The 21,920-nt window shown below is 43.2% G+C and overlaps 1 protein-coding gene across 3 annotated transcripts in view; it reads left to right on the top strand.

Annotated features, from left to right (window-relative positions):
• GLDC (glycine decarboxylase) overlaps positions 1-21,920 on the top strand; it is a 192,215-nt gene that overhangs the window by 89,321 nt on the left and 80,974 nt on the right. For all 3 annotated transcript variants that reach the window (XM_029614128.1, XM_029614136.1, XM_029614144.1), the window contains 5 exons: positions 4,706-4,870; positions 6,271-6,348; positions 10,919-11,066; positions 11,871-12,067; positions 19,745-19,841. In XM_029614128.1, coding sequence (XP_029469988.1) covers positions 4,706-4,870; positions 6,271-6,348; positions 10,919-11,066; positions 11,871-12,067; positions 19,745-19,841 — 685 coding nt within the window. The remainder of the gene's footprint in view (positions 1-4,705; positions 4,871-6,270; positions 6,349-10,918; positions 11,067-11,870; positions 12,068-19,744; positions 19,842-21,920) is intronic.

Raw genomic sequence — 21,920 nt, 5'->3', positions numbered from 1 at the left:
TTCAGAAGGTTGTCTGAAAGGGGATTTGTCCTTTCACTGTTGTCAGTGAATAGGACCAATCAGGAACAGCCCTGCCCGGGGGGGGGGGGGGGTGTGTGGGGAGGGAGCTCTAGCCAGACTGTTGTGGACATACAACCTCTGTCCTGGGCGCCTGATGCAGAATGCTAGGGACACACATTATCCATTGCGCGTCCCTTTTAGCATGGCAGCTCATTTGCCTATTGCTTTAAGCATCTGGGAGAGGTAGATGTGCATGTGTTTAAAAAAAAAAAAAGTACCCAGTTTGGGGACACGTTTTTATACGATATTGCATCAGCCTGACAGACAGAAACTGTCATGTGGCTGCTCTTTTCTCAGGGTAAGCAGCTCCAACACTTTGTTCTTCTGTTTCCTCCAAGGGCTAGGGAGCCATGAATTATCCAGGCGACTACTGGCTCTGTTCTATTTCCCCAGGGGAGCCAGAACTGAGAGATACTGCTTGCTCTGCTCTGCTTTCTCAGGTTCCAGCAAAGAAGTGGCAGAATGTCGTTCTGGGTGGTTCTGCTAGAAATTAAGCCCTTGGTAATGGACACAAAAAGGAGTTAAATTAGCATAAGTTGGAAAGCTTTGAGCAGTAGTGCCATTTATACCAGGGTTGAAGCATTGTCAGTCTGAATGTTGTCACCAGTCATGCTGACTTGTGCTAATTCAAACCTTTATTTCATGTCTGTTCTTTGCTCTGCAGTAGTTGCTTCAATATCACCCATTCCCATTGTTTCCTGCAATATAGTAGGAGAAGGGTGGCGGGGGGAAGAGGAGGGCTGGATTAGGGAGCAGAGTGGCTCTTCTCTTCTCTGTGTGCTTCAGGCTCGGCTCCTCTTCTTCTCTTCCCTGCAGGCTGCCTAGAGAGGAAGGGCTGGAGCAGAATATCTGCTGCTCTGCCTCTTAAGCCTGAAAAGAAGTGCAGGAAGTGCGTTCGATCCCGTTTCCTACAAATTAAATCCTGCTTATTTGCCTCCTGGACCTTGTGCCATGCCCATTACTTAAAGCTTTTTAACCCTTGTGGAAATATAAAAATTTTAGTTGGAAAAAATCCTCTCTAGTTTTTGATATTTTCTGATAGTTAAAAATCCTTCCCATCTTTTAAACGTTGACTAAAATATCCCAAGTAAAAGTCACTTTTAAAAGGCCAGTGCCACTTTTCCTCCCAGATTGTGGTATTTGCCTTTTAAAACTCATAAGGTGTGCTTGGCTATCAATGCAGTTTTATTCCCAAGAGAGGAGCAGGCCTGGGTGGCGGGCCTTCCTGAGCCTCCCAATGAAGGTTTGCTGACCCACCTTCCGGAGCAGGAAATAAGGGGATGTCTCTCTTTATTGGAGGTGGGTTGAGATCACGTCAGACCAGTGGGTCTTGGAGGTGAAACGAGATGGGTATGCACTAGAATTTTGCAGTATTCCTCAGGACGTGTTCATGGTGTCATTTTGCCATTCCCTGCAGAAAAAGCAGGCAGTGGATTTCATGCTTCAGACTCCTCAGACTGAGGGCTGTTTCCAGTTCCCACTTTTCGAGAAAGTATGGGGTGATATTCCATCTATTTTGTTGTGCCCAAGAAGAAGGCTCCTTTCGTCCCCTCCTGGATCTCAAGAGGGTCAACAGTCATTTGAAGGCGACTCATTTTCGCATGGAAACCTTGAGTTCTGTAATGGCGGTGCAGTCGGGAGAATTTCTGACCTCCTTGGATCTTGGAGGCTTACCTTCATGTTCCCATCTGATTGGAACACCAGCGCTTTCTACGTTTTGTGCTGTTGGGGCGCCCTTATCAGTTTTGGGTGCTGCCCTTTGGTCTAGCCATCGGTCCCAGAACATTTTCCAAGGTGATGGTGGTAGTTGCGGTGGCCTTGTAAAAAGAAGGAATCCTGGTGTAATCGTATTTAGATGACTGGTTGATTTGAGCCAAGTCTGCAGCAGAGAGCTGCCTGGAGACACACAAGGTAATCTCCTTTTTGCAGGAAATCAGTTGGGTGGTGAACCTGACTAAGAGCAATCTTCAGCCGTCCCAGTCCTTGGAATATCTGGGGTCCAGTTCAACACGGGAAAGGACAGAGTTTTTCTATCGGATGTTAAAATCCAGAAATTGATTTCTCAAGTGTCAGTTGAACACCATATGACCGACAGTGTGGTCCTACCTACAAGTGCTCGTCTTGATAGTGGCTACTCTGGAAGTGGTGCCGTGGGCAAGGGCACATATGCATGCTCTTCAGCGCTCTCTGCTGTCTCATTGGAATCCACAATCTCATGTAGCGGTTGCAGGAGGATCTGAGAAAAGGGTTTCCCTTGTCCTCACCGAAGTGGTTGGTACTCATGACAGATGAGTCTCCACAGTTGGAGCTCACTGTCTAGAGTTATTGGCCCAAGGCTGTTGAAATGCCGAAGAGGCCCGCTGGAACATCAATCGCCCGGAGGCCCGGGTGGTATGGCTAGCATGCTTGCAGTTCAGCCATAGGCTGCGGAATCAAGTGGTTCATGTGATGTCAGACAATGTGACAACAATGGCCTATATTAATCGTCAGGGAGGCACCAAGAGCCAGCAAGTGTTGCAGGAAATAACTTTCCACCCAATACATAAGCTGGGTCTATCTGCAGATCTCGACCTCTCACATTGCAGGAAAAGAGCAGACTTTCTCAGCAAGGGGAGTCTGGACCCAGGAGAGTGGGTGTTGTAAGCCAAGGGAATTCAGCTGATTGTGGATCGCTGGGGGGTCTTCCTTTCCTAGACCTGCTGGCGACTTCTCAAAATGCGAAGGTTCCTCAATTCTACAGTTGGAGAAGAAATCCATGATCCCTGGGAATAGACACTCTCATACAGGTCTGGCCGGAAGACAGATTGCTTTATGCCTTTTCTCCATGGCCCTTGCAGGGCAGGATAATTTGCAAGATTGAAGGTGGTGCCAGACTGGCCCAGGCATCTCTGGTATGCGGATTTGTGAAGACTCCTGGTGGAGGCCCTCCTTCATCTTCCGCTGCACGTGGATCTGTTACAGCAGGAACCAGTTTTTCACGAGGATCCGTATCTGTTCTGTCTTATGGTTTGGCCCTTGAGAGGTCTTGTCTGTTAGTGTGGTTATTCCTTTGCAGTGATTGCCACCTTATTCCACGCTCGCAAGTTCTCCACTTCCTTGGCTTATGTATGGGTTTGGAGAGTTTTTGAAGCCTGGTGTAAGGAGTGGGGTGTTCTTCCTCGTTCAGCTAAGATCCTTCTCATTCTGGAATTTTTGCAGGACGGGTTGACTAAAGGTTTGGCCCTTAATTCCTTGAAGGTGTTGGTTGCGGCTCTCACCTGTTTCAGTGGCCAGGTGAATGGTGGTTCCTTGTCTCACCCTGATGTGGTCTGTTTTTTGAAAGGAGTGAAGTATCAGGCCTCCCCTGAGGGTACTGGTTCCCTTGTGGAGTTTTAACTTGATGATGGATTTTTTGGTGGGCCCTATGTTCTGACCGCTGTGTAGCCTTTCCTTGCAGTTGACCTTGAAGACTGTGTTCCTGGTGGCTATATGCTCAGCGCATCAAATTTCTGAGCTGCAGGCCTTGTCTTGTTGGGAGCCATTCCTTCGGGTGACTCCGGGGGCATTACAGCTGCGTACTGCTCCATTTTTTTTGCCCAAGGTAGTCTCGGACTTTCATTTGAATCAATTCATCTCCTTCCCATCCCTGGATAAGGTCAGGGATGCAGAGGAGTATCACCTCTTGCGCTCCTTGGATGTCAAGGGCCTTGTTCAGTATCTGGAGGTTTCTGAACCTTTACGAACCTTTGTTCTCCATGGCGGGAGTATGCAGGGTGCTCCGGCTTTGTGGGCTACCATAGCTCGCTGGATTAAGGAGGTAGTCATGGCCATGTATATGGATGCTGGAAAGCCATTGCTTACTCAGGTTAGGGCTCATTCCACTAGGCCTCAGGCAATGTCATGGGCAGAGATTAATTTGTTGTCTCCTGTCGATATCTGCTGAGTTGCGACGTGGTCCTCTTTACGTACATTTTCCAGGTTTTATCATCTGGATGTGCTGGCCCTGGAAGATGCAGCCTTTGTATGTGCAGTGTTGACTGGACCACGGGCAGCCTCCCACCCTGTTGTGGAGTAGCTTTGGTGCGTCCCACTGTTCCTGAGTCCATCTGTCTACCTGCTAGGAAATGGAGAAATTACTTACCTGATAATTTTGTTTTCCTTAGTGTAGACAGATGGACTCTGCTTCCCACCCTCAGCTGCTGTATGAGTGTCAGTGGTCCTCCTGTGGGGCTCTGGGTCCCAAGGGTTACTGGTAAGTGTTCATCCAGTCTCTAGCTTGGGGTACCTAAAATCTTACATGAGTTTAGTAGTTATGATTGGTTGAGTACAGTTCTGGTTATCTATTTTTAATTGTTTTTAATCAAGGTTTTTGCTAGTCTGTCCACAGTTGCTTTTGAAGAGAATACTGGTAGACTGGGGTCACTGCAGGGTTATATATACTGTGACATCAGCTTTCTCTGTCTCCATCTGCTGGCAGGGGAGCATAAACCCACTGGTTCTGAGTCCATCTGTCTACACCAAGGAAAACAAAATTATCAGGTAAGTAATTTCTTCATTAATGTAGTTAAGGCTTCTGATTTTAGGGGTTGTTTTCCAACGAAATGGGGAAAGTTTGTTTTATATCTGACAGAAAATGTTGGTGAACAAATGCTTTTTATTGTCTCAGGGTTACTCAGTACACTCCTTACCAACCAGAAGTTTCCCAAGGCCGACTGGAGAGCTTACTCAACTACCAGACAATGGTGTGTGAAATAACTGGCATGGATGTGGCCAATGCATCCTTGTTAGATGAAGGAACTGCTGCAGCAGAAGCAATGCAATTAAGTCACAGGTAACGAAGGCACTGATAATTGCTTAAGTGGATGTAGTGTCTCCTCTTCTGGATTGCCATATGAACTGTGCAAGGCATTAGGGCTTAAAGGAACACACACATCTTAGAATACTGCTGTAACTGAACACATCACTTAGCATGATTAGCTGGCGTTTTTGAAAACTGGATTTAAATTGCTTCATGTTTTTTGTATTTTTAATTATTTATAAAATTTATATTCCCCTCAATCCACAAATCTTAGATTATAACAGGACATTCATAATGAAACAAACACAGTACCACATATAAACCCCCCTCCCCCACAATTGTCTGGCTTTCTGGTTCATCAAATGAAGTCCAGTGCCTTGTTTTCAGCTATGTCCTACATGTAGAGGAAGATGTGACTTGCTCAAGGTTATAGTTGATGGTAAAGCTTGAATTCATGTTGCAACTCTTACAGTCCAGTGCTGTAACCATCAGGAGGTTTCTCGTCCCTAAATTTCCAAAGTCACCACCTCACAAAGTTATATTCATTTTTAGTTAAAATAAATATAAACAAAGGTGAAAAGCAGCGACAGTTTTATTAAGCAGAGGAAGAGGCTGCCCTCTTCTGGACTTTTGTCATCAGTAGTAACTTGTATTTGTGGATAGCTCCTGTAATTCTTGTGCACTTCTTTTGAATGATGTTTCTTTTCATAATGTGGCTTTATTTTATTTCCAGTGTATATAATCTGTAATGGAATTGGACATTCTTGTGAAAAATCTCACTCAAGAGCTTAGTTATCCCTCGGATCTCTGCCATGCTAATGTTGATGTGATTGTGTATTTCTCTGTCATAGTCTTTGATAAATATATTAATTTCATTTGGTAGCCTCATTCTTGGAGGAAAGACTACCTTTTTAACTTAATTTACAAGTTTATATTCTGCCTTTCCTCGTGTGCAGGGTGGATCACAGCCAGTTCAAACACAGGGCAGCAATCAGATACATCAACATACAAACGCCATCATACTATAAAAAAAAAAAAAATCTTTACATACAAAGTGTAAAAATTAACCCAGATGATACCCTTCCCTGCATCAGATTAAATTCCATTGGGGAAAGCAGCATGCCTATAGGATGTAAAGATGGGCCAAGCTCTGATTAGGTCATAGCCATCAAGGATAGCAAACTCAAATATTATATGCCCCACTGGCTAAAGAACCATTTCTTCAAATTACACCCAAACTGAGCATAATCCTTTGTTTCGTTCAGGATCAGTGGAAGTGAATTCCACAGAGAGGGCGCTGTTTCCATGAAGGCCGTCTTCCTAGAACCAGCCGCAGTGCTTTTAAGGATGCTCCTGCCTTTTCATAAGCAAATTTTAGCATAGCATCTGCAGTCATCTCTTCTGCCAAAGGGTGATTGGTTTCTGTTTTCCAGGTACAATAAACGAAGAAAATTTTATGTGGATATCCGATGTCACCCTCAAACGATAGCTGTGGTGAAGACAAGAGCAAAGTAATGCTTTCTTTCAGTTTCTGTCAACAGAACAAAGTATAACAGAAGTAATAAAGCCATTGCTTTAGCCCATTTGATAAGTACAAAATTGATGCATGATGAGTTTTTAGTAGGCCTACTTGGTTCACACAGATTATATATTGGTTTTGTACTAGATCAGAGGTGGCCAACTCTAGTCCTCAAGAGCCAGAGAAGCCTGATTTTCAGGATATTCACAATGAAAATGTGTAAGAGATTTGCATGCACTGCCTCACATTTGCATACAATGATCATGTATATTAGTTGCGGATATCCCGAAACCACTGGTTTGTGGCTTTTGAGGACCAGAGTTGGTCATCTCTGTACTAGCAAATAACATTCCAGGAATGTACTATCTAGTAACCTTTTGCTAAGCAAAATGAGAATGGTTTCCAGTCCAGTTTCTTCATCTCCTGCCTATAGGAGAACTTGGAAATCAGCTTTTTCTGATGAATATTTGGTCTGACTATTCTCAAACATCTCTTGCTATGCATACACACTTTTTGTTAGAAATTTTAGTAATCCTGTAGTTTGTTGCCTTTTAGGGTACAGTAGCTGGAGAATATTGGTTGTACTTTTCTTTGGGGAAGATTTTTGTTGGTGCAGACAATTGCCAGTGTAATAGACTAAGGGGCTGAGGCAATAAAGTGCGCACAGGTTTATGCGTGTTTGGATGCGCTACACTAGCAACCGATGCAATAAGATTAGCGCATCCAAAATATGCACCCAAATAAATGCGAAGCTGATGGCGCTCATCACATGTAAATTCCATGTAGCTGAGGCTATTTATTAAACCCCCGGTGCTGGGCATCCAGCGCACATGTTTTAATACAGCAAACTTAACTCCAGCTTTGGAGGTTGCATTAGGTCAATCCACAAGTCAAGGGCACAGGAGAAATTTAAAAAACATTGTCCTGTGCTTCCTCCTACTTAGTATTGATTGCAGTGTTTAAGAATAAAGATATAATGTAATGGTTTGATGTAAAAAAAATTGTGGATGCACAACATACACACAAGGCTGGTTTCACCCTTTGCTATTGTGCATGCATATTGGATGAAATCGACCTGAAGCGAGATAAAACAGATGTTGCAATTGGGGGCACCAGATGCATTTGAGCACTAAGGAAGCACAATTTTTCCCTAGTGCATCCCTTTTTACCGCAGAAGCTCATTTAAATATTGCAGCGGGCGCCCAGGAGACTTGGCTGAGAGTGTCTAATTGCATCGGCCCCTAAACTCTTTCTTTATTCTACTAGTGAATATGGCCACTGGTACTCTGGATCATGTAATGGCACAGAATGGCTAAGGGAGCTATCTGTCTTCCCCCCAATATAGAACTCATTTCATTTCTGTATATTTAATGTGTATAAGTGGTGATTGAAGATATTGCATCATGTTCAATAGTCAATACATAAGTACCACATATCAGGATGATCTTCAGTAAACCTGTTGCTACAAGGGGTTGTACCCCACATCTGAGGAGCTATTCTACTGCTGTAGCCCCTCCCTCTCCTGTCTCGCCCCCCATCTTCCATGTATTGCCCATTGCAATGGATCAGAGGAGAGGCTAGAGCAAGTCTCTCTGCTCCAGCAGATGTCTCTTCTGTCCCCATGGCAGTAGGCAGCACTTGGCAGGGGGAATGGGAGTCGGAGGGGCTGAAGCAATTGCAACTGTAATCCTGCAGCTTTCTACTCCTGGGACTTGGGACTTAGCTGACAGAGAGAGCCACCAGGAGCAGTTATAACTCCTGAGTTATTTTGTGGGGGAAGCGGTGAAGTCTGAAGAGGGGCAGGTGAGGAGATGAATGCTTGGGGGGCAGGGTTGGTGACAGAAAAGGAGATAAATAATAGGGGGAAGTGAGCAGGTAAATGCTTGAGAAGCAGTGCAAAAGGTGTTTAATGCTAGGGGGAGGTGAGTGGGTTAAATAATGAGCATGCGGGGTGAATACTGCTCCATCTTCCTAAAGTCAACAATGTAAACTTGGACTGTCTGGCATCATTTTCCTCCTCAAAGTTTCTATCCCAGTCTGTTCCTGAAGCAGGTGTGAGGGCCAAGGTTAACTGAGAGGAGGAGTTAGAGGAGAGAGCCAGGGTAGAGGCTACACGAGAACCATATGGGAATAGGGGTTATGTGAAAGTGTGGAGGGTGGCATACTGGGGCACGAGATCTGGGGAGGGAGGTGTGAGTTTGTGGAAAGGAGTAGAGATTCAAGAAAGCTGGGGGATGTGAGAAGGCTTGAGAAGATGGGGAAAAGGGGGTGTGAGCCAAAAATGGTGGCAAGGAAGAGATGTTGCTTGTGTGTAAAAAGCCAGAGGGGGATGTCAGGAGGGGAGTGGGAAGGGAAGAGAATGCAAAGGGATTACTGAGGATGGGGTGAGGGAGTCATATTGGAGGGGATGGCTGGAGAAGAGTTAGAATGTAATTATGGAAAGGTTAGAGAGCTAGAGAGGGGCTGAGTATTGAAGGAAGCCATATAGGAGATTGGGGAGCAACCCAAGGAAGGGGAAACGGAGGGGAGAGCTGTAGTAAAGGAGCAATGGAGATTTGGGGATGTGTTGGGGTCAGGGAGAATTGGATGTTGAGAGAGGGTGAAGGAAATAGAGGAGTAAGATCAATGTTTGACTGTTTAGCAAGAGTGAAGAGATGATTTTTTATTTATTTATTTCGGATTTTATATACCGGCATTCGAGACCGCAGTCACATCATGCTGGTTCACATAAAACAGGGGTGCATAGTAAACTTAAACTAAAACAATGGTGCAGAAAAAGGCAGTTACATATAACAGGGTGATAAGAACTTGGCAGAGAAGGAAGAGAAAGGACAGGTTATTAATTCAACAAGGTAAACGATAGTGGAGATGGTTAACCATGGTGTATATGGAGATAGGTAGTGACGTGAGAGTGTTCGATCAATTGGAGTCCGGGAATGCTTGAATGAATATCCAGGTCTTTAGCCTTTTTTTGAAGGTTGAGATGCATGGTTCCAGTCTGAGATTTGGTGGGATGGAGTTCCATAACTGTGGAATGGCTGTAGAGAAAGCCCGATCTCTTAGCATGCTGTGTCTGGTAGATTTGGACGGTGGTACCTGTAGCGATCCCTTGTATGCATCTCTTGTCAGTCTTGACGATTTATGTAGTCTGAGGGGGATCTGTAGGTCAATGGGAGCCAGTAGGTGAATGTTTTTGTATGTGGTAAGGATGGCCTTGTATATTATTCTAAAGTGTATAGGTAACCAATGGAGGCTCTTTAGGATGGGGGTTATGTGATCCCTTCTCCTGGTATTTGTCAGAATTCGGGCAGCTGTATTTTGCACCATCTGAAGCGGTTTGGTGTAAGAAGCGGGAAGGCCAAGTAGGATGGTGTTACAATAGTCTAATTTTGAGAAAATGATTGCTTGCAGGATGGTTCTGAAATCTTGGGCGTGGAATAGAGGTCTAATTCTTTTCAGCACTTGTAGTTGGTAGAAACAGTCTTTGGTGGTTTTGTTGATAGTGGCTTTGAAATTCAGGCGATTATCAATTAGGACTCCTAGGTCTCTCACTTGTGTAATTGTTGGTGTGGCTTGTTGTGTAAAGGTGATGGTGTTGTTCTCTGAGGCGATGAGCAGGAGTTCAGTTTTGCCGGAATTTAGTACCAGGTTTAGGCTGGTGAGAAGGAGTTTAATTTTTTGGAGGCATGTATCCCAGTAAGCAAGAGTTTTTGCAAAGGAGTCCTTAATGGGGATCAGGACCTGGATATCATCCGCGTAAAGGAAATGTTTGAGGTTGAGGATGATGTAATAGATATTTAAGGAAAGAAAGATGAAAATTAAATAAAAGGGAAAGAGGAATATCAGCCTGAAGTAGGGTAGGAAGCGATGACGATAGAAGTAAAATGGAAAAGAGAGCCTGGAAAAGGAGTTAGAAGATGGATGAAAGCAGAAAGACTGGGACCAACATGATTAGAAAGAAATTCCACTCTGACAACAAATGTAGAAAAGTTTTTATGTTCAGTTTAGTGATTTTCATAGTCTTAGATAAATATATTTCTCATTTGAATGTAGCCACACATGGCCGGATAACTTTAGGACTGATCTGGATACCACTGAGCATTGGTTAAGTTTACCGGATAACTTTGCTATGCCCAGATGCCTGGCATTTTTTTTAAGCTAGTTAGGTTTTAGCTAAATGACCAGTGTGTGTGGGGGGGGGGGGGATGTTTTCAAATTTCATAAATATATTTATATTCCATCCTATCCAGACCATCGGTACAGGGATGGATTTGTCCAGCTAAGTTTGGGACCTAGCCAGACCCATTCTTTTGAATACTGACCTCTAAAAGTAGACTCTTTAGAACTATAAACCTGATAGTTGGGTTTGCTGCTATTGCTTTTTAGAGTTTGGTTCCGCATTTTTCCACTGGTGCTAATGTGCTAAGAAGAATGGATATTGGGTTGTCCCCAGCGGAATGATTTAGAATTGGAAAAATGTTGCACTGTGAAGAACAGATTTAAAAGCAGGTCACCCATTTCATTAGAGGTGGTGTTCTCTAATACTTTAATTTGTCTTTCAGCTACATTGGCGTCATGACTGAGCTGATGTTGCCCCATAAGATGGATTTCAGTGGTAAAGATGTTAGTGGCGTGCTTTTCCAGTACCCCGATACGGAGGGGAAGGTGGAGGACTTCACCCAGCTTGTGAACGCTGCCCATCACCATGGGGTAGGGACAGCTTCCAAATAAAGGGAATAATTTTGTATTTGCAGCTCAGGTTTGAGCATCTTCTTGTGCAATATTTAATGACTGATTTACAAAAAAAATGTTTGACATCTGTACTCGCAAACGAAAATGATTTTGGAAGCTTCAATGTTAAGACTTTGCTTTCCTGCACAAAGGCTTGTGACTTTCGGTGGTGTCTGTACTGTCGTAAATAGTTTGGCGGTCACATTTTTTTTTTATCCCTTTAAGTCTATAAATGGATAACCCTCTTGCCTCTCAAACTAATCTCTGCAATAGCATTGGAGAGCAACCTGCTGCTTATTCTTTCTCCCTTCATTAAGCATACAAGGGGAAGATAACGGAAGCACGAGCTAGCCTTAAGGTAGGCCATAGAAAAGCTGCGTTGGAACCAGCAGGCTACAACTTCCTAGAAACTTAACTGGGTTGGTGACACTTGGTACTGTCCAGCAAAACTTTGGGGATCTGGACATCAGCCTCACTAGTTTCAGTAGTGGTTTAGATTATAACAGTGGTAAGACATGGGGGGGGGGAGGAGAGGAAAGAAACAGGGTGTTGTATTAAGTGTGCACATTACTCATGGGATGTAGAGAATCAGTGAGGAAGACTTGAGTAAAAAGTGACTTATCCTACAGGCAGTCAAGCTTCTGCAGCTGGGATATATCCTTAGACCATAGAACTGGAAGGGCTACTTCTTTATCTACCTTCTAGGAGCCTGTCCTCTATGGACTTTGGTCTGACCCAGCATGGAAATTCTTAACGTCCTGGTTTTTGTTTTTTTTTAAACAGGCTTTGGCTTGCTGTGCTACTGATCTGTTGGCTCTCTGTATTCTGAGACCCCCTGGTGAGTTTGGTGTAGATATTGCACTGGGAAACTCTCAGAGGTTTGGGGTGCCACTCGGCTATGGGGGACCTCACGCTGCCTTTTTTGCTGTGAAAGAAAACCTGGTCAGGATGATGCCTGGAAGAATGGTGGGAGTTACAAGGTAAAGTCTTTTGTACAAAATGACATTTTAAGACAGACCATCTAGTCTTGATGTTCATAAACAGGAGATGAGGCTCAGGGTTTGGGCATTTCATACCTACTTGATCACTCCTAAGAGTTTCCAAGGCAGGATCCCTGCAAGTCCTGTCAGTCTGGGCTCGAGCACTTGCTTTTTACTTCCATTCTTCCTTACGCTTGTATTGTGGGTGGTAGAGGTGTGTGGGGGTTTTATTTTCTGAGCAATTTTGAATTTGAGAAAGATTGCACCGGTTTGGCCTGTTTCTGAACTTGTACAAAAGATCAAACATTTCATTTTTTCAAAATTGGCAGCAACCATAGAATGCTAATTGGTCACATTAAGCCTCTACTGCACCATTGGAGCCTGTCATGTGAAATACTTATTGTACTATTTTCTTCCTTTTGAATACATTCAAAAAAACAGTAAACAGGAAATCTCTTAAGACACTGGAGTGTTTTTTTTTTTCTTTTACTGTATCTTTGGTAAAGAGCTGCATCAATACAATCTGTTCCACACATTTGCTTTCTTTTGCATTGTAGAGTTTAGGTTTTTTTTTTTATAACTGGTCCTTGCTTTAAATAGAAATTGTGCATCGTAGGGCCATCTCTTTATTGTATTTCTAAATGGTAGAGCATTTTTAAAAACGGTCTATACAGGCTTAAATATGCAGAATAAACTTGCAGGTCTCCACACCCAGAACTGTATGACGTCAAAACAAACAGACTTTAGTTCTACAGTGCAGAGCATAGATCTGCTTTTCAGGAAGTACAATAACACAGAAAATGATAGAAAAAGGATCATTTGTACCTGCTACTGGGCTGTCACAGGTCTTGATCCATGGTCCTCTTCCTCCTTCCACCACTAACATCTTTGTGTCTGTCATATGCATGCTTATTTCTGCCACGGCTTTGGTTCCAGGAACATCTGAATAGATGATGTTGGGGACTGCCACCACCCTCTCAATGAGTGTGTTCTCACATTCCTCCCTTCAGTTTCATAGAGCTTTCCAGTTTTTGGAAAATGCTCCTTGTACTTAAAACCTGCAAGATATGTCAATGTTTGTATCTCATCTTTCCCTTCTTTTTAGAGAGTCAATCTTCAGTTTCTATGGCTTATAATGCAGGGCAGCCAGCCCTCCTAACTTATATCATGTGGCATAAGTATTTGAGTTTGAGCCACAGAGTCTGCGGCTGTCTAAAAGGTGAAAATATCCATATAGACCAGGAAGGAGAAAAATCATGGAATGACATCAAAATTTGCTCTGGTGAAAGCCAGTGACCAAAACAAGACCTTGTCCATAAGTCCAAAAATGAAATAAAATTGCTACAAGGTGAAAATAGATGGGAAATCTCCCTGGTATAAAAAGCAACAAACTCCCCCCCCCCCCCCCACCCAAACCAGACCAAACAGTAGTGTAACAAGTGAGCAGCTTAAGGTTCATTAATTATTGCTCTGCCCCACAGTCCTCCAGGTATTGATTACTGAATTCAGTTAACCAAAGTGCCAATTGCCTATCAAAACTGATGCAAAACTCTTGTCATCCAAGCTAAGTTGTTTCTTGACAGCATCACCTAGCCACATGAACAATTTCTTGTTTTTCATAATCTTAAGTAAATTTGCAGAGGTAACGGAACAAATCTTATTGTCCTCAGATTTTGCTGTTCAAGGTAATGGATTTATTATAGCTTCATTAAACATCCACTGTGCAGTAAACAGAAATGAATGGTCCCCCCGACATGGGCCGTGTTTTGGAGAGCTGCGTCAGGAGGAACCACGTCTACAATATAAAGGATAAAGTTAAAATCAAAACGTGGACTACAATGCAAAATGGCAAATCAGCATAATTAAAAAACTTGAATTACAAAATTCTCCCCAGAGCTCCCAGATACTCATAATTATAAATAGCATAGCAAGAGAGACTTCCTGTAAAGAAAAGGAATTGTGCGATTAAAAGCAATACTGAGACTGGAGAATCAAGATGGTGCCGTGAGGGGTGGACACGGTGGCTTTATCTCCGGATTTACCTCGTCTTTTGCAATTTCCTCTGACAATGCCGGGTGAGGGAGGCAGCCTAGACCCCCCCCCACCCCTCCAACCCACCCTGACACGGACGAGTATTAGAGGGCTTTTGCTCCATTGCAGATTCTCCTGCTCCGGTGGTTGGATCCGCTGCAAGTGTCAGTGCAGAACAAATGCCGAGGCTTCTGGATGAAGTATCGCTTGGTCCCGGAGCTCCGGCCACTCCCTCCTCACCCACACATGACGCAGCTGAGAGACCTGGTGTGCCGCCTGGACGGAAGGCATTTGCAGCAGCAGCCGCTATTGATGTGGGGTCTCCCAGCTAATTCCGCGTTTTGTGTTTCCAGCGATACTGTTTGGACAATCTACGCCGCTGTTAGGAGTATCATCAAGCCTAGCGGTGGAGCACAGCGGGTCGTCCGCGGCGGTGCCTACCCCAGTTGGGGGAGAGATTTTGGAGGCTTTCCAGAGTGGCGATGGAAATCCTCAGCAAAATCCTTTGGTAACTTTTTCTTCTAAACCTTTTTTAGTTAAACCCTCTGGACTCTCTTTGGAACGCTGTATCACTGCTAGAAAGCTCTATTATATCTCTTACATCAGTTTTGAAGGATTCTCAGAACCAGTTTATTTCTCTACATCCAGTTGTTACTTTACATACATCTAAGCTAGAAGAATTGGATTCTAAACTGTCCCAAATTCAATCTACTCAGAGTGGTTTAATTCAGGGGGAATTTGCTATTTCCAAAAGAGTGGAAAATTTGGAGAATTCATCAAGATATTTAAACTTGAGAGTGTAACATTTTCCAAAGTGTAAACTAATCTCCCTGAGGGAACAATTTAGAAATTATCTACAAGAGATATTACATCTTTCAATGGATGCGATACCACCTACCTCCAAGGTTTATTTTCTTCCAAATAATAAGCAAGAGGGTGAATACCCTGCTTCTGCTCTTTTAGTCTCTCCATCTGCACAGCTTTCTGATTTTTTTAAAAACATCTGCTGAGGCTGATTGAAAAAAGGGGGAACTCTTTTTTTGGTTACTTTTGTTTTTCCCTCTGATCGAGACATTGTTCTCAGAATTTTTCTTCGAAATAGAGATTCATATCTGGGCCAAAGGTCTGGATCTATCCGGATAGATCTATTTATTTATTTATTTATTGTTTTTTTTATATACCGACATTCATCTCAATTGAGATATCACACCGGTTTACATTCAGGTACTGTAGGTATCTAGAGCAACACAGCAGTATCAGGAAAAAGTTCCTGGTTTTACGTCCTCGTGCACGACAGTTGGGCGCTCAGATAACTGCACGATTTCCCTGCAAAGGTGTGATGAAGATTGGTAATGCCAGATGTATTTTTTTTTAACCTTTTCAATTGGGCTTTGTCTTTGATTCCTATTGCCCCCTCCCCCCACCCCTGGTGAAGCCAACCAAGTAGTAGCCGTAGATTGAAATATAATCTGCATCCCCTATTCTTACTTATTATTTTGAATGTTATGTATTGCTCTTTTTGTAATGATTCTCCCCTTGATTTCATTGTAATTCAAGAAATGGTTTGATAGGTAGTTTTATTTTGCTAGTATCATGGTAACTATATACCATTCTTGTGTTTTCTGTGACATGCTATTGCAGTCTGTATATTTTGAAATTCTAACAAAAATAACGTTTAAAAAAAAAAAAGTAAAAGCAATGCTAGAGTATGATCATATGTATAACAGAAGACAGGGTAACAAATTAACAAGATAACAAAATTCTCACCGGAGTTTCAAGGCTTCCATAGTGTGACAAACACACAACACTGAACACTTCCTATCAAAGAGATTAAATAGCCAAACAAAAATAGTGCCAAATGCAATCATGTGCTAGGAATTGTCAATATGGGGGACGTTAGAGGAACGACAGCATCAAGGGATTCCAAGGAAGGAATTTCAAGGAAAGAAATATAAGGTTAAGCATAAGCAGTCAAAAGAAAACCATTCAATCATATCAATATTAAGTCCAGACAGACATAGTATTAAGTGTGTCAATCCATTTGAGTTCCTGCTGAAGTACTCGTGAGTAATCACCTCCTTGAGTGGAAAGGAAAACTGTCAATAAAGAAACAGAAATCTTCAGGTATTATGTTGTGTATCTATGCAATGTTGTACAAGAGGGGCATTTTCATGGACAAGTCAAAAGTGTAGTTAATCTCTTTTCTTCCTTAGCCCTGCTTGACTTTTGAGTACCTTTTATTTTTCCTGTAGATGAGGTGAGAAACCCCTGAAAGATGAACATTCTCCTCTCATAATATAGTAGCTTCCTATACGTCACACAGCATCCATAATATACTGCTTGTCCCAAAAGTTGTACAGTCTGAAGTTTAATGCATGCAACTTGTTCCAAGCAGACTGGATCAAGGCAAGAGCCCAATGAGCATAATGGGTTTATTGCAGCACTCTTGCCTTTAGGATTCAGTAGCTGTAGGAGCCAAGGAGATATAAACTGCATCAGACCCTTGCTTCCACCGAAAGTCCAGTAGTATTGTCACGTCTACTTCTGTTCTTAGTCTTTCTGTTGATCAAGTACCATGGTAAAATTCTTCTTTGAGCTGCTATAGTTGGGTATGATGGACTCTATTTTCCACCTCTCTATGTAATGCCCCCTTGACCGCTTACCTCTTGGTGATCCTGGGTATGGTGGGAGCTCCCCTAGGGCAGACTCAGTCATCACGTTCTTGGTACCTGGTGTCTCCAAGTCCAGGAGGGCATGGACCCCAACGGCAGACCAGGAGGTGGAGTTGGGACCCCCCAGGAAGTTGTGGATCCCAGTGGCAATCCAGGAGGTAGAGTTGGGTCTCCCAGGAGGGCGTGGACCCGAGAGTTTGCATGGACCTCTAAGCAGAGCAGAAGGAGATGATTTAGATACAACAGACCCCTCCCCCCAGGCCAACATGCCCACCAGCCCGTTGCATATTTTCACATGGGTGAGACTTGGGGGGGAAGGGGGAGGATAATACTTAAGCAGGAACGTAAGAGGTCCCTTCTGTTCCATATGGTGGTATACTGTGGGGGTCAACAACCCCAAATTGCCAATATTTAATATTCTTGCTATTTTTTGTAGAAATGTATATAGTTGCATGGCCTACCAACCACAAGTAGATTATTGACATCCTATTAGCCATGTACATAGTTGTGCAGAATTGTATATGCTTGTATAGTCTAATAAACCTGTATATATTTGTACATACTGCCAGCCTTGTTCAGTCCCGTTTGTTTCCTGGGATGAAGGGAGGGAAGTCCCACCCACTAACACCTTCTTCCCCAGGTGGAAGCACCAGGGGCCAAGAACAAATAAACAGGGGTAACTTGCTGATGTGACTGTTACTACCCTTAACCAATTAGCCTGAAACTCTTGATGCAAATCTAACATTGCTCTCTACTTCTATGGCAGAAGGTAACAGGAATTGGACTCAAATAGCAAGCAACAAGGCCCTTGACTTTGATGGTCTGGGAAACTAAGTATGGGGGTGACTTGTATGGCGCAGCAGAAACTTCCATGAGCTTGCTGGGTAGCCTGGATGGACTGTTGGTCCTTTTCTGCTGTCATTTCTATGTTTCTCTTGAGTCAGCATGTCTAGTACTGCTAAAGCTAATTGTGCATTCTCCACCACTATTTTGAGTTCAGAGTCAAGATTACTTGATATTTGAGCAGCCAAGCCTTCCTTTATTTTCTTAATTGAACTTGCAGTCTCATGTGGCACCATCTCCAGACAGCTTTATCCCCAGAGCCATCTTCATTTAGACCTGACATTTCAGAGCAGGTCTAAGTATTTTTCAGCTTTGTTGGTGTATCTGTAACAGTTGGGATAGGTTGCTTTCCTTATTCCTTAGCCATGCTGTCTTATAAAGAGTTGTTAATGAAAAATCCAAATGTTAAGGCCTTTTAGATGTAACTTGTACTTCAGTGCATCATGTGGTCCCCTAGGAAGAAACTTGCAGAGTTGTTGGAGTATCCAGTTCTAATGTTCATGATTTAACATGGAAAGCAAGTTGAATAAGACCTAATCCTGGAGAATGCTATTGAGCCTGGAGCTGCAGGTCCCTCCAGTCCTTCCTTCCTTCCTTCCTTGAAAGATGCACAGTGTTGGGTCCTTGTAGAGGTGAGAGCCAGCAGAGAAAATGGAGCAAGTAGAACTCAGCAAAATAGAAGTGGAAGATTTTGGAGATGGTTTCAGGTGGAATGGAAGGTAGACTGGTGAATCTATGGCTTGATAAGGGCTCTTCGGTTGGGGAATCCCACTTTATTGACAAAACAGCAGACTTTTTGCTTTCTGCCAGCGCTAGCTTGGAAGGTTTTTGGGAAGTTGTGGGTCTAGAAAAATCCACTCTGATCAGAATACACAAATGTTGGTCAGTTTAAAAAGTTGTTTTTGGTTTTTTGTTTTTTTGCTAAAGTTGGTATTTTGGAGGCTGAGATTACAAATTGTAAAAAGTGAATAGATATTCTGGAAACTGAGACTGAAAAAAATGTGAGAATGAAATCCATTTAGTGACTGATATTAATTTGCATAATAACATGGAGAGATTGTGAGACGACGTACATTGCGCTTTACAAATTTGTCTAAAATGGAAACTTTCTCCTTTGGAGATATATTTTTGAAGTCTTAAATCCTAGAGCATTCTTACCCTCCAATGTCCAGAGTTTACCACCCACCGTTTTACAAAGTGTCGGATCCCTTAGATTCCTCAACTTTCCTTTGAGTCTTTGAATGTAATTGCTCTGGATAAAACTGGAGAGGAAGAAATCTTACCTACAGTCTTAATTGTGGACTTTGTGCTTGACCCTGTTAAGAATTGGGTACTTAGATTAATTTTCCGTAAAAGAGATGGGATGTTTGTAAAGTGAGTTTACCCTGATGTCTCAAACGCAACACAGAAGAAAAGGAAGCATTGCTTATGATGCCTAGAGTGTTATAACGGGGGGGTCAGTTTTGGCTGAATTTTCCATCTAAATGTGTTATCAAATATCAGGGAGTTTGTTATATTTTTGATCAACCAACTTGGTTGGCTTAGTTAGACCTATTGAAACTTCCCCTACCATCTCATTGCGTCTTTAACCTTCCATGCCTGTGGATGGCTGAGATTGTATCCACTAGTTTTTCGGTCTATTACAGCTAAACTTTTGTTTGCCTTTCCTAGTGTTTAGAATTGAATCATTCTTTTATTGTGGCCTGGTATACTGTACATTGGGATGTTCTCCTTTATAAATTACTGTATCTTGTGCTCTATTGATTTCTAACAGCATTTCTTTTAATTGTTAGTGTTTTAAGTGAATAATAAAAATATATATTTTCCTGAAATATATTTGGTCTTCAGTCTTTCTGCTGGGTTTTTTTTTTTCCTTTAGTGCTGGAATCTGGAATGAGACCACATTCTTGCATGCAAGCCACTATATAAACTAAGCTGGCCTGGTGTAATTTATGCACAGTTCTCGCCGGTCTTATGCCATTTAATAAAGAACTTAGCATCTTCAGACTAAATGTAATAAGCCGAACTAGAGTCCCCCCACCACACCAGTGCTCCTTGTGAAGGATGAGGTGGTTGCTTTTCAAACTTTATGGCATGTAGAGCACACATGAACATGATGCTCTTTATTCAGGGATGCAGCTGGAAAGGAGGTATATCGCCTTGCACTGCAAACCAGAGAGCAGCATATCAGGAGAGATAAAGCAACTAGCAACATATGTACAGCTCAGGTGAGTCCTGGTTTTGTAGTCCTGACTTATGTGCTCCTGATTTAACCGAGGAAAGCTGTAGTAAGTCAAAGCTTGCTGTTCATGTTCTTGGAGGTATTTCGGCTGCACTGTAACAGATGGCTTGCGGCATGAAATTGCAGTGTCACATGGATCCCACATGGTCTGTTTCATTCAAATGTCTGATATAATCCCAAGTTTGTCACTTATGGCTTTTGAAAGGTTCCTTGGAGATGGGAATTAATTTCATTGATTGTAAACTGACACTTAATCCTATGTAGGATTCTATTAATGCAGTAATTGAGCTGTGATGTCTAAACTGCTTATTCGTAGAAAAATGACACATGTATGGGGAGTACTTTGTAGCAACATGTGATCCAAAATGGAAATGTAATAGGATCTAAGTGCACATATTGATTTTAGTGTATGTATTATTTATTGCCCTAAAGAGAAGTATTAACTTTGATTTTGCAAGTTAAAATATAGCTTGCTCTCGCAATCTCTCTATTCCTCTTGAAAGTCAATTGTTTTGTTTTAAACCTCTTGTAGTATTTATAAAGTCTTCCTGTTAGAGGACTGGTTATTAGAATTCAGGTTTTCACTAGGGGGTAAACAAAGGCTGTTCTCAGCTGGTTTATAGTACAGTATTTCAACAGAGCACAATTATATTTAAAAACATTCTGCTTAGTTTTCAAGAGCCTTAATCTCCCATATTAAATAGTGCATAACCATGATGCACCCAGGGCTGTTTTTTTGAGTAGGGCGGTCACTCTGTACTATTCAGCAAGGAGTGACTATGATTTGGGGTAATCGCCAACACTGTTTCCTGTGGTGCATACGTGCACAGCTGAGCCAGGGCTCCTTAAGCAGACTTGCATGCTGCATCTCAGGCTGTGCAGACCCGGACCCGGTGCTGGCAGGAGAGCCAGAAGGAGCCTGTGCCACCACTGCCACTGATTGTCAGCCCTGGCAGCATGTTCAAAGCTGGCACGTCCTGTATGCTGATCTTATGCATCATACAATCAGCATGTAGGAAGTGCCAGCCCACAAGTTCTGAACAGGAACTTGCAGGACCAGCGTAGACTGGAAGGAATGACAATCTCTCTGCTGCTAAACATTTTATCCAGAGAGGAGTCGGGAGAAACAGGCAGATATTGCAGTAGTAGTGGGGTGGGGTGAGGGGAGGTCAGGAGATGATGCTGGGAATGGGGAGGAGGTAAAGAGACCGAGGAGAGGATGCTGGGGGAAGGGGGAAGAGCAGGTACTGGTGTAGGTTTTTATCACCCCTAGGCACTGTTTGCCCTCCCCACCTGCCAAGGATGGCCCCATCTCCCAGTCTCATTCCTCGGTCCCCACTCTCTCTCTCTGGGATGGGTGGGTGGCAGGGACAGAGTGAATGACGGGTGGACATATTGGATGGTGATGGAGTTGTGGTTCTGCTTGGCCCTGCTGCAGGCTTCATTAGGAGATGTGAAGGGGGCTGGTGATGGGGGACAGATGGCAGCAACGAATATGGCTGTATCTGGCCCTGATATAGGATTGGGCTGGGGGTGGAGGGAGCTCTCCTTAGCTTGCTTCAGGCCCTGTCAGGCAAGTGTGGACAGCCACGGATTGTTTGGCTTCATATCTGTTAAGAAGGCAGCGGTTCTGTGGCCATAGTGAAGGTTACTGAATTTCTGACCGAGAATTCTGGGAGATTTGCTCAGCAAATTGGGTGTGGGAGGAGGCGTGCACTGCTGCAGCAGAGGATCGATGCCAGCCTGCGGTGGCAATAGCTTGGGGAAAGCTTTGTCAACCAATTATGAATGCAATTTTCTGATACCTCAGAATTTTCTTTAACACAATGCTAGTGATCCGGTTTAACCCATCTGGGAGATGTCTATTTCTCTTCTTTGAAGGACGCCAGAGAGAACCAAATCAGCCAAGGAAATTCAGCTTTATTTCAGAATATAAAACTTCTCCGGCTATGGGACACACTCGTAGATCATGACACTTCTGAATTGGGTTCCAAGATACTTTACGCTGGTTAATGTTTCAGTAAGTAAGAGGGGGAGAGAGAGAGTGAGAAGAGGAAGAGGCAGC

Source organism: Rhinatrema bivittatum, chromosome 1 (genome assembly GCF_901001135.1).
Source record: "Rhinatrema bivittatum chromosome 1, aRhiBiv1.1, whole genome shotgun sequence".
Classification (NCBI taxonomy): Eukaryota; Metazoa; Chordata; class Amphibia; order Gymnophiona; family Rhinatrematidae; genus Rhinatrema; species Rhinatrema bivittatum.
The sequence above is the reverse complement of the archived record's forward strand: the minus strand, read 5'-3'. Positions and strand labels throughout refer to the sequence as shown.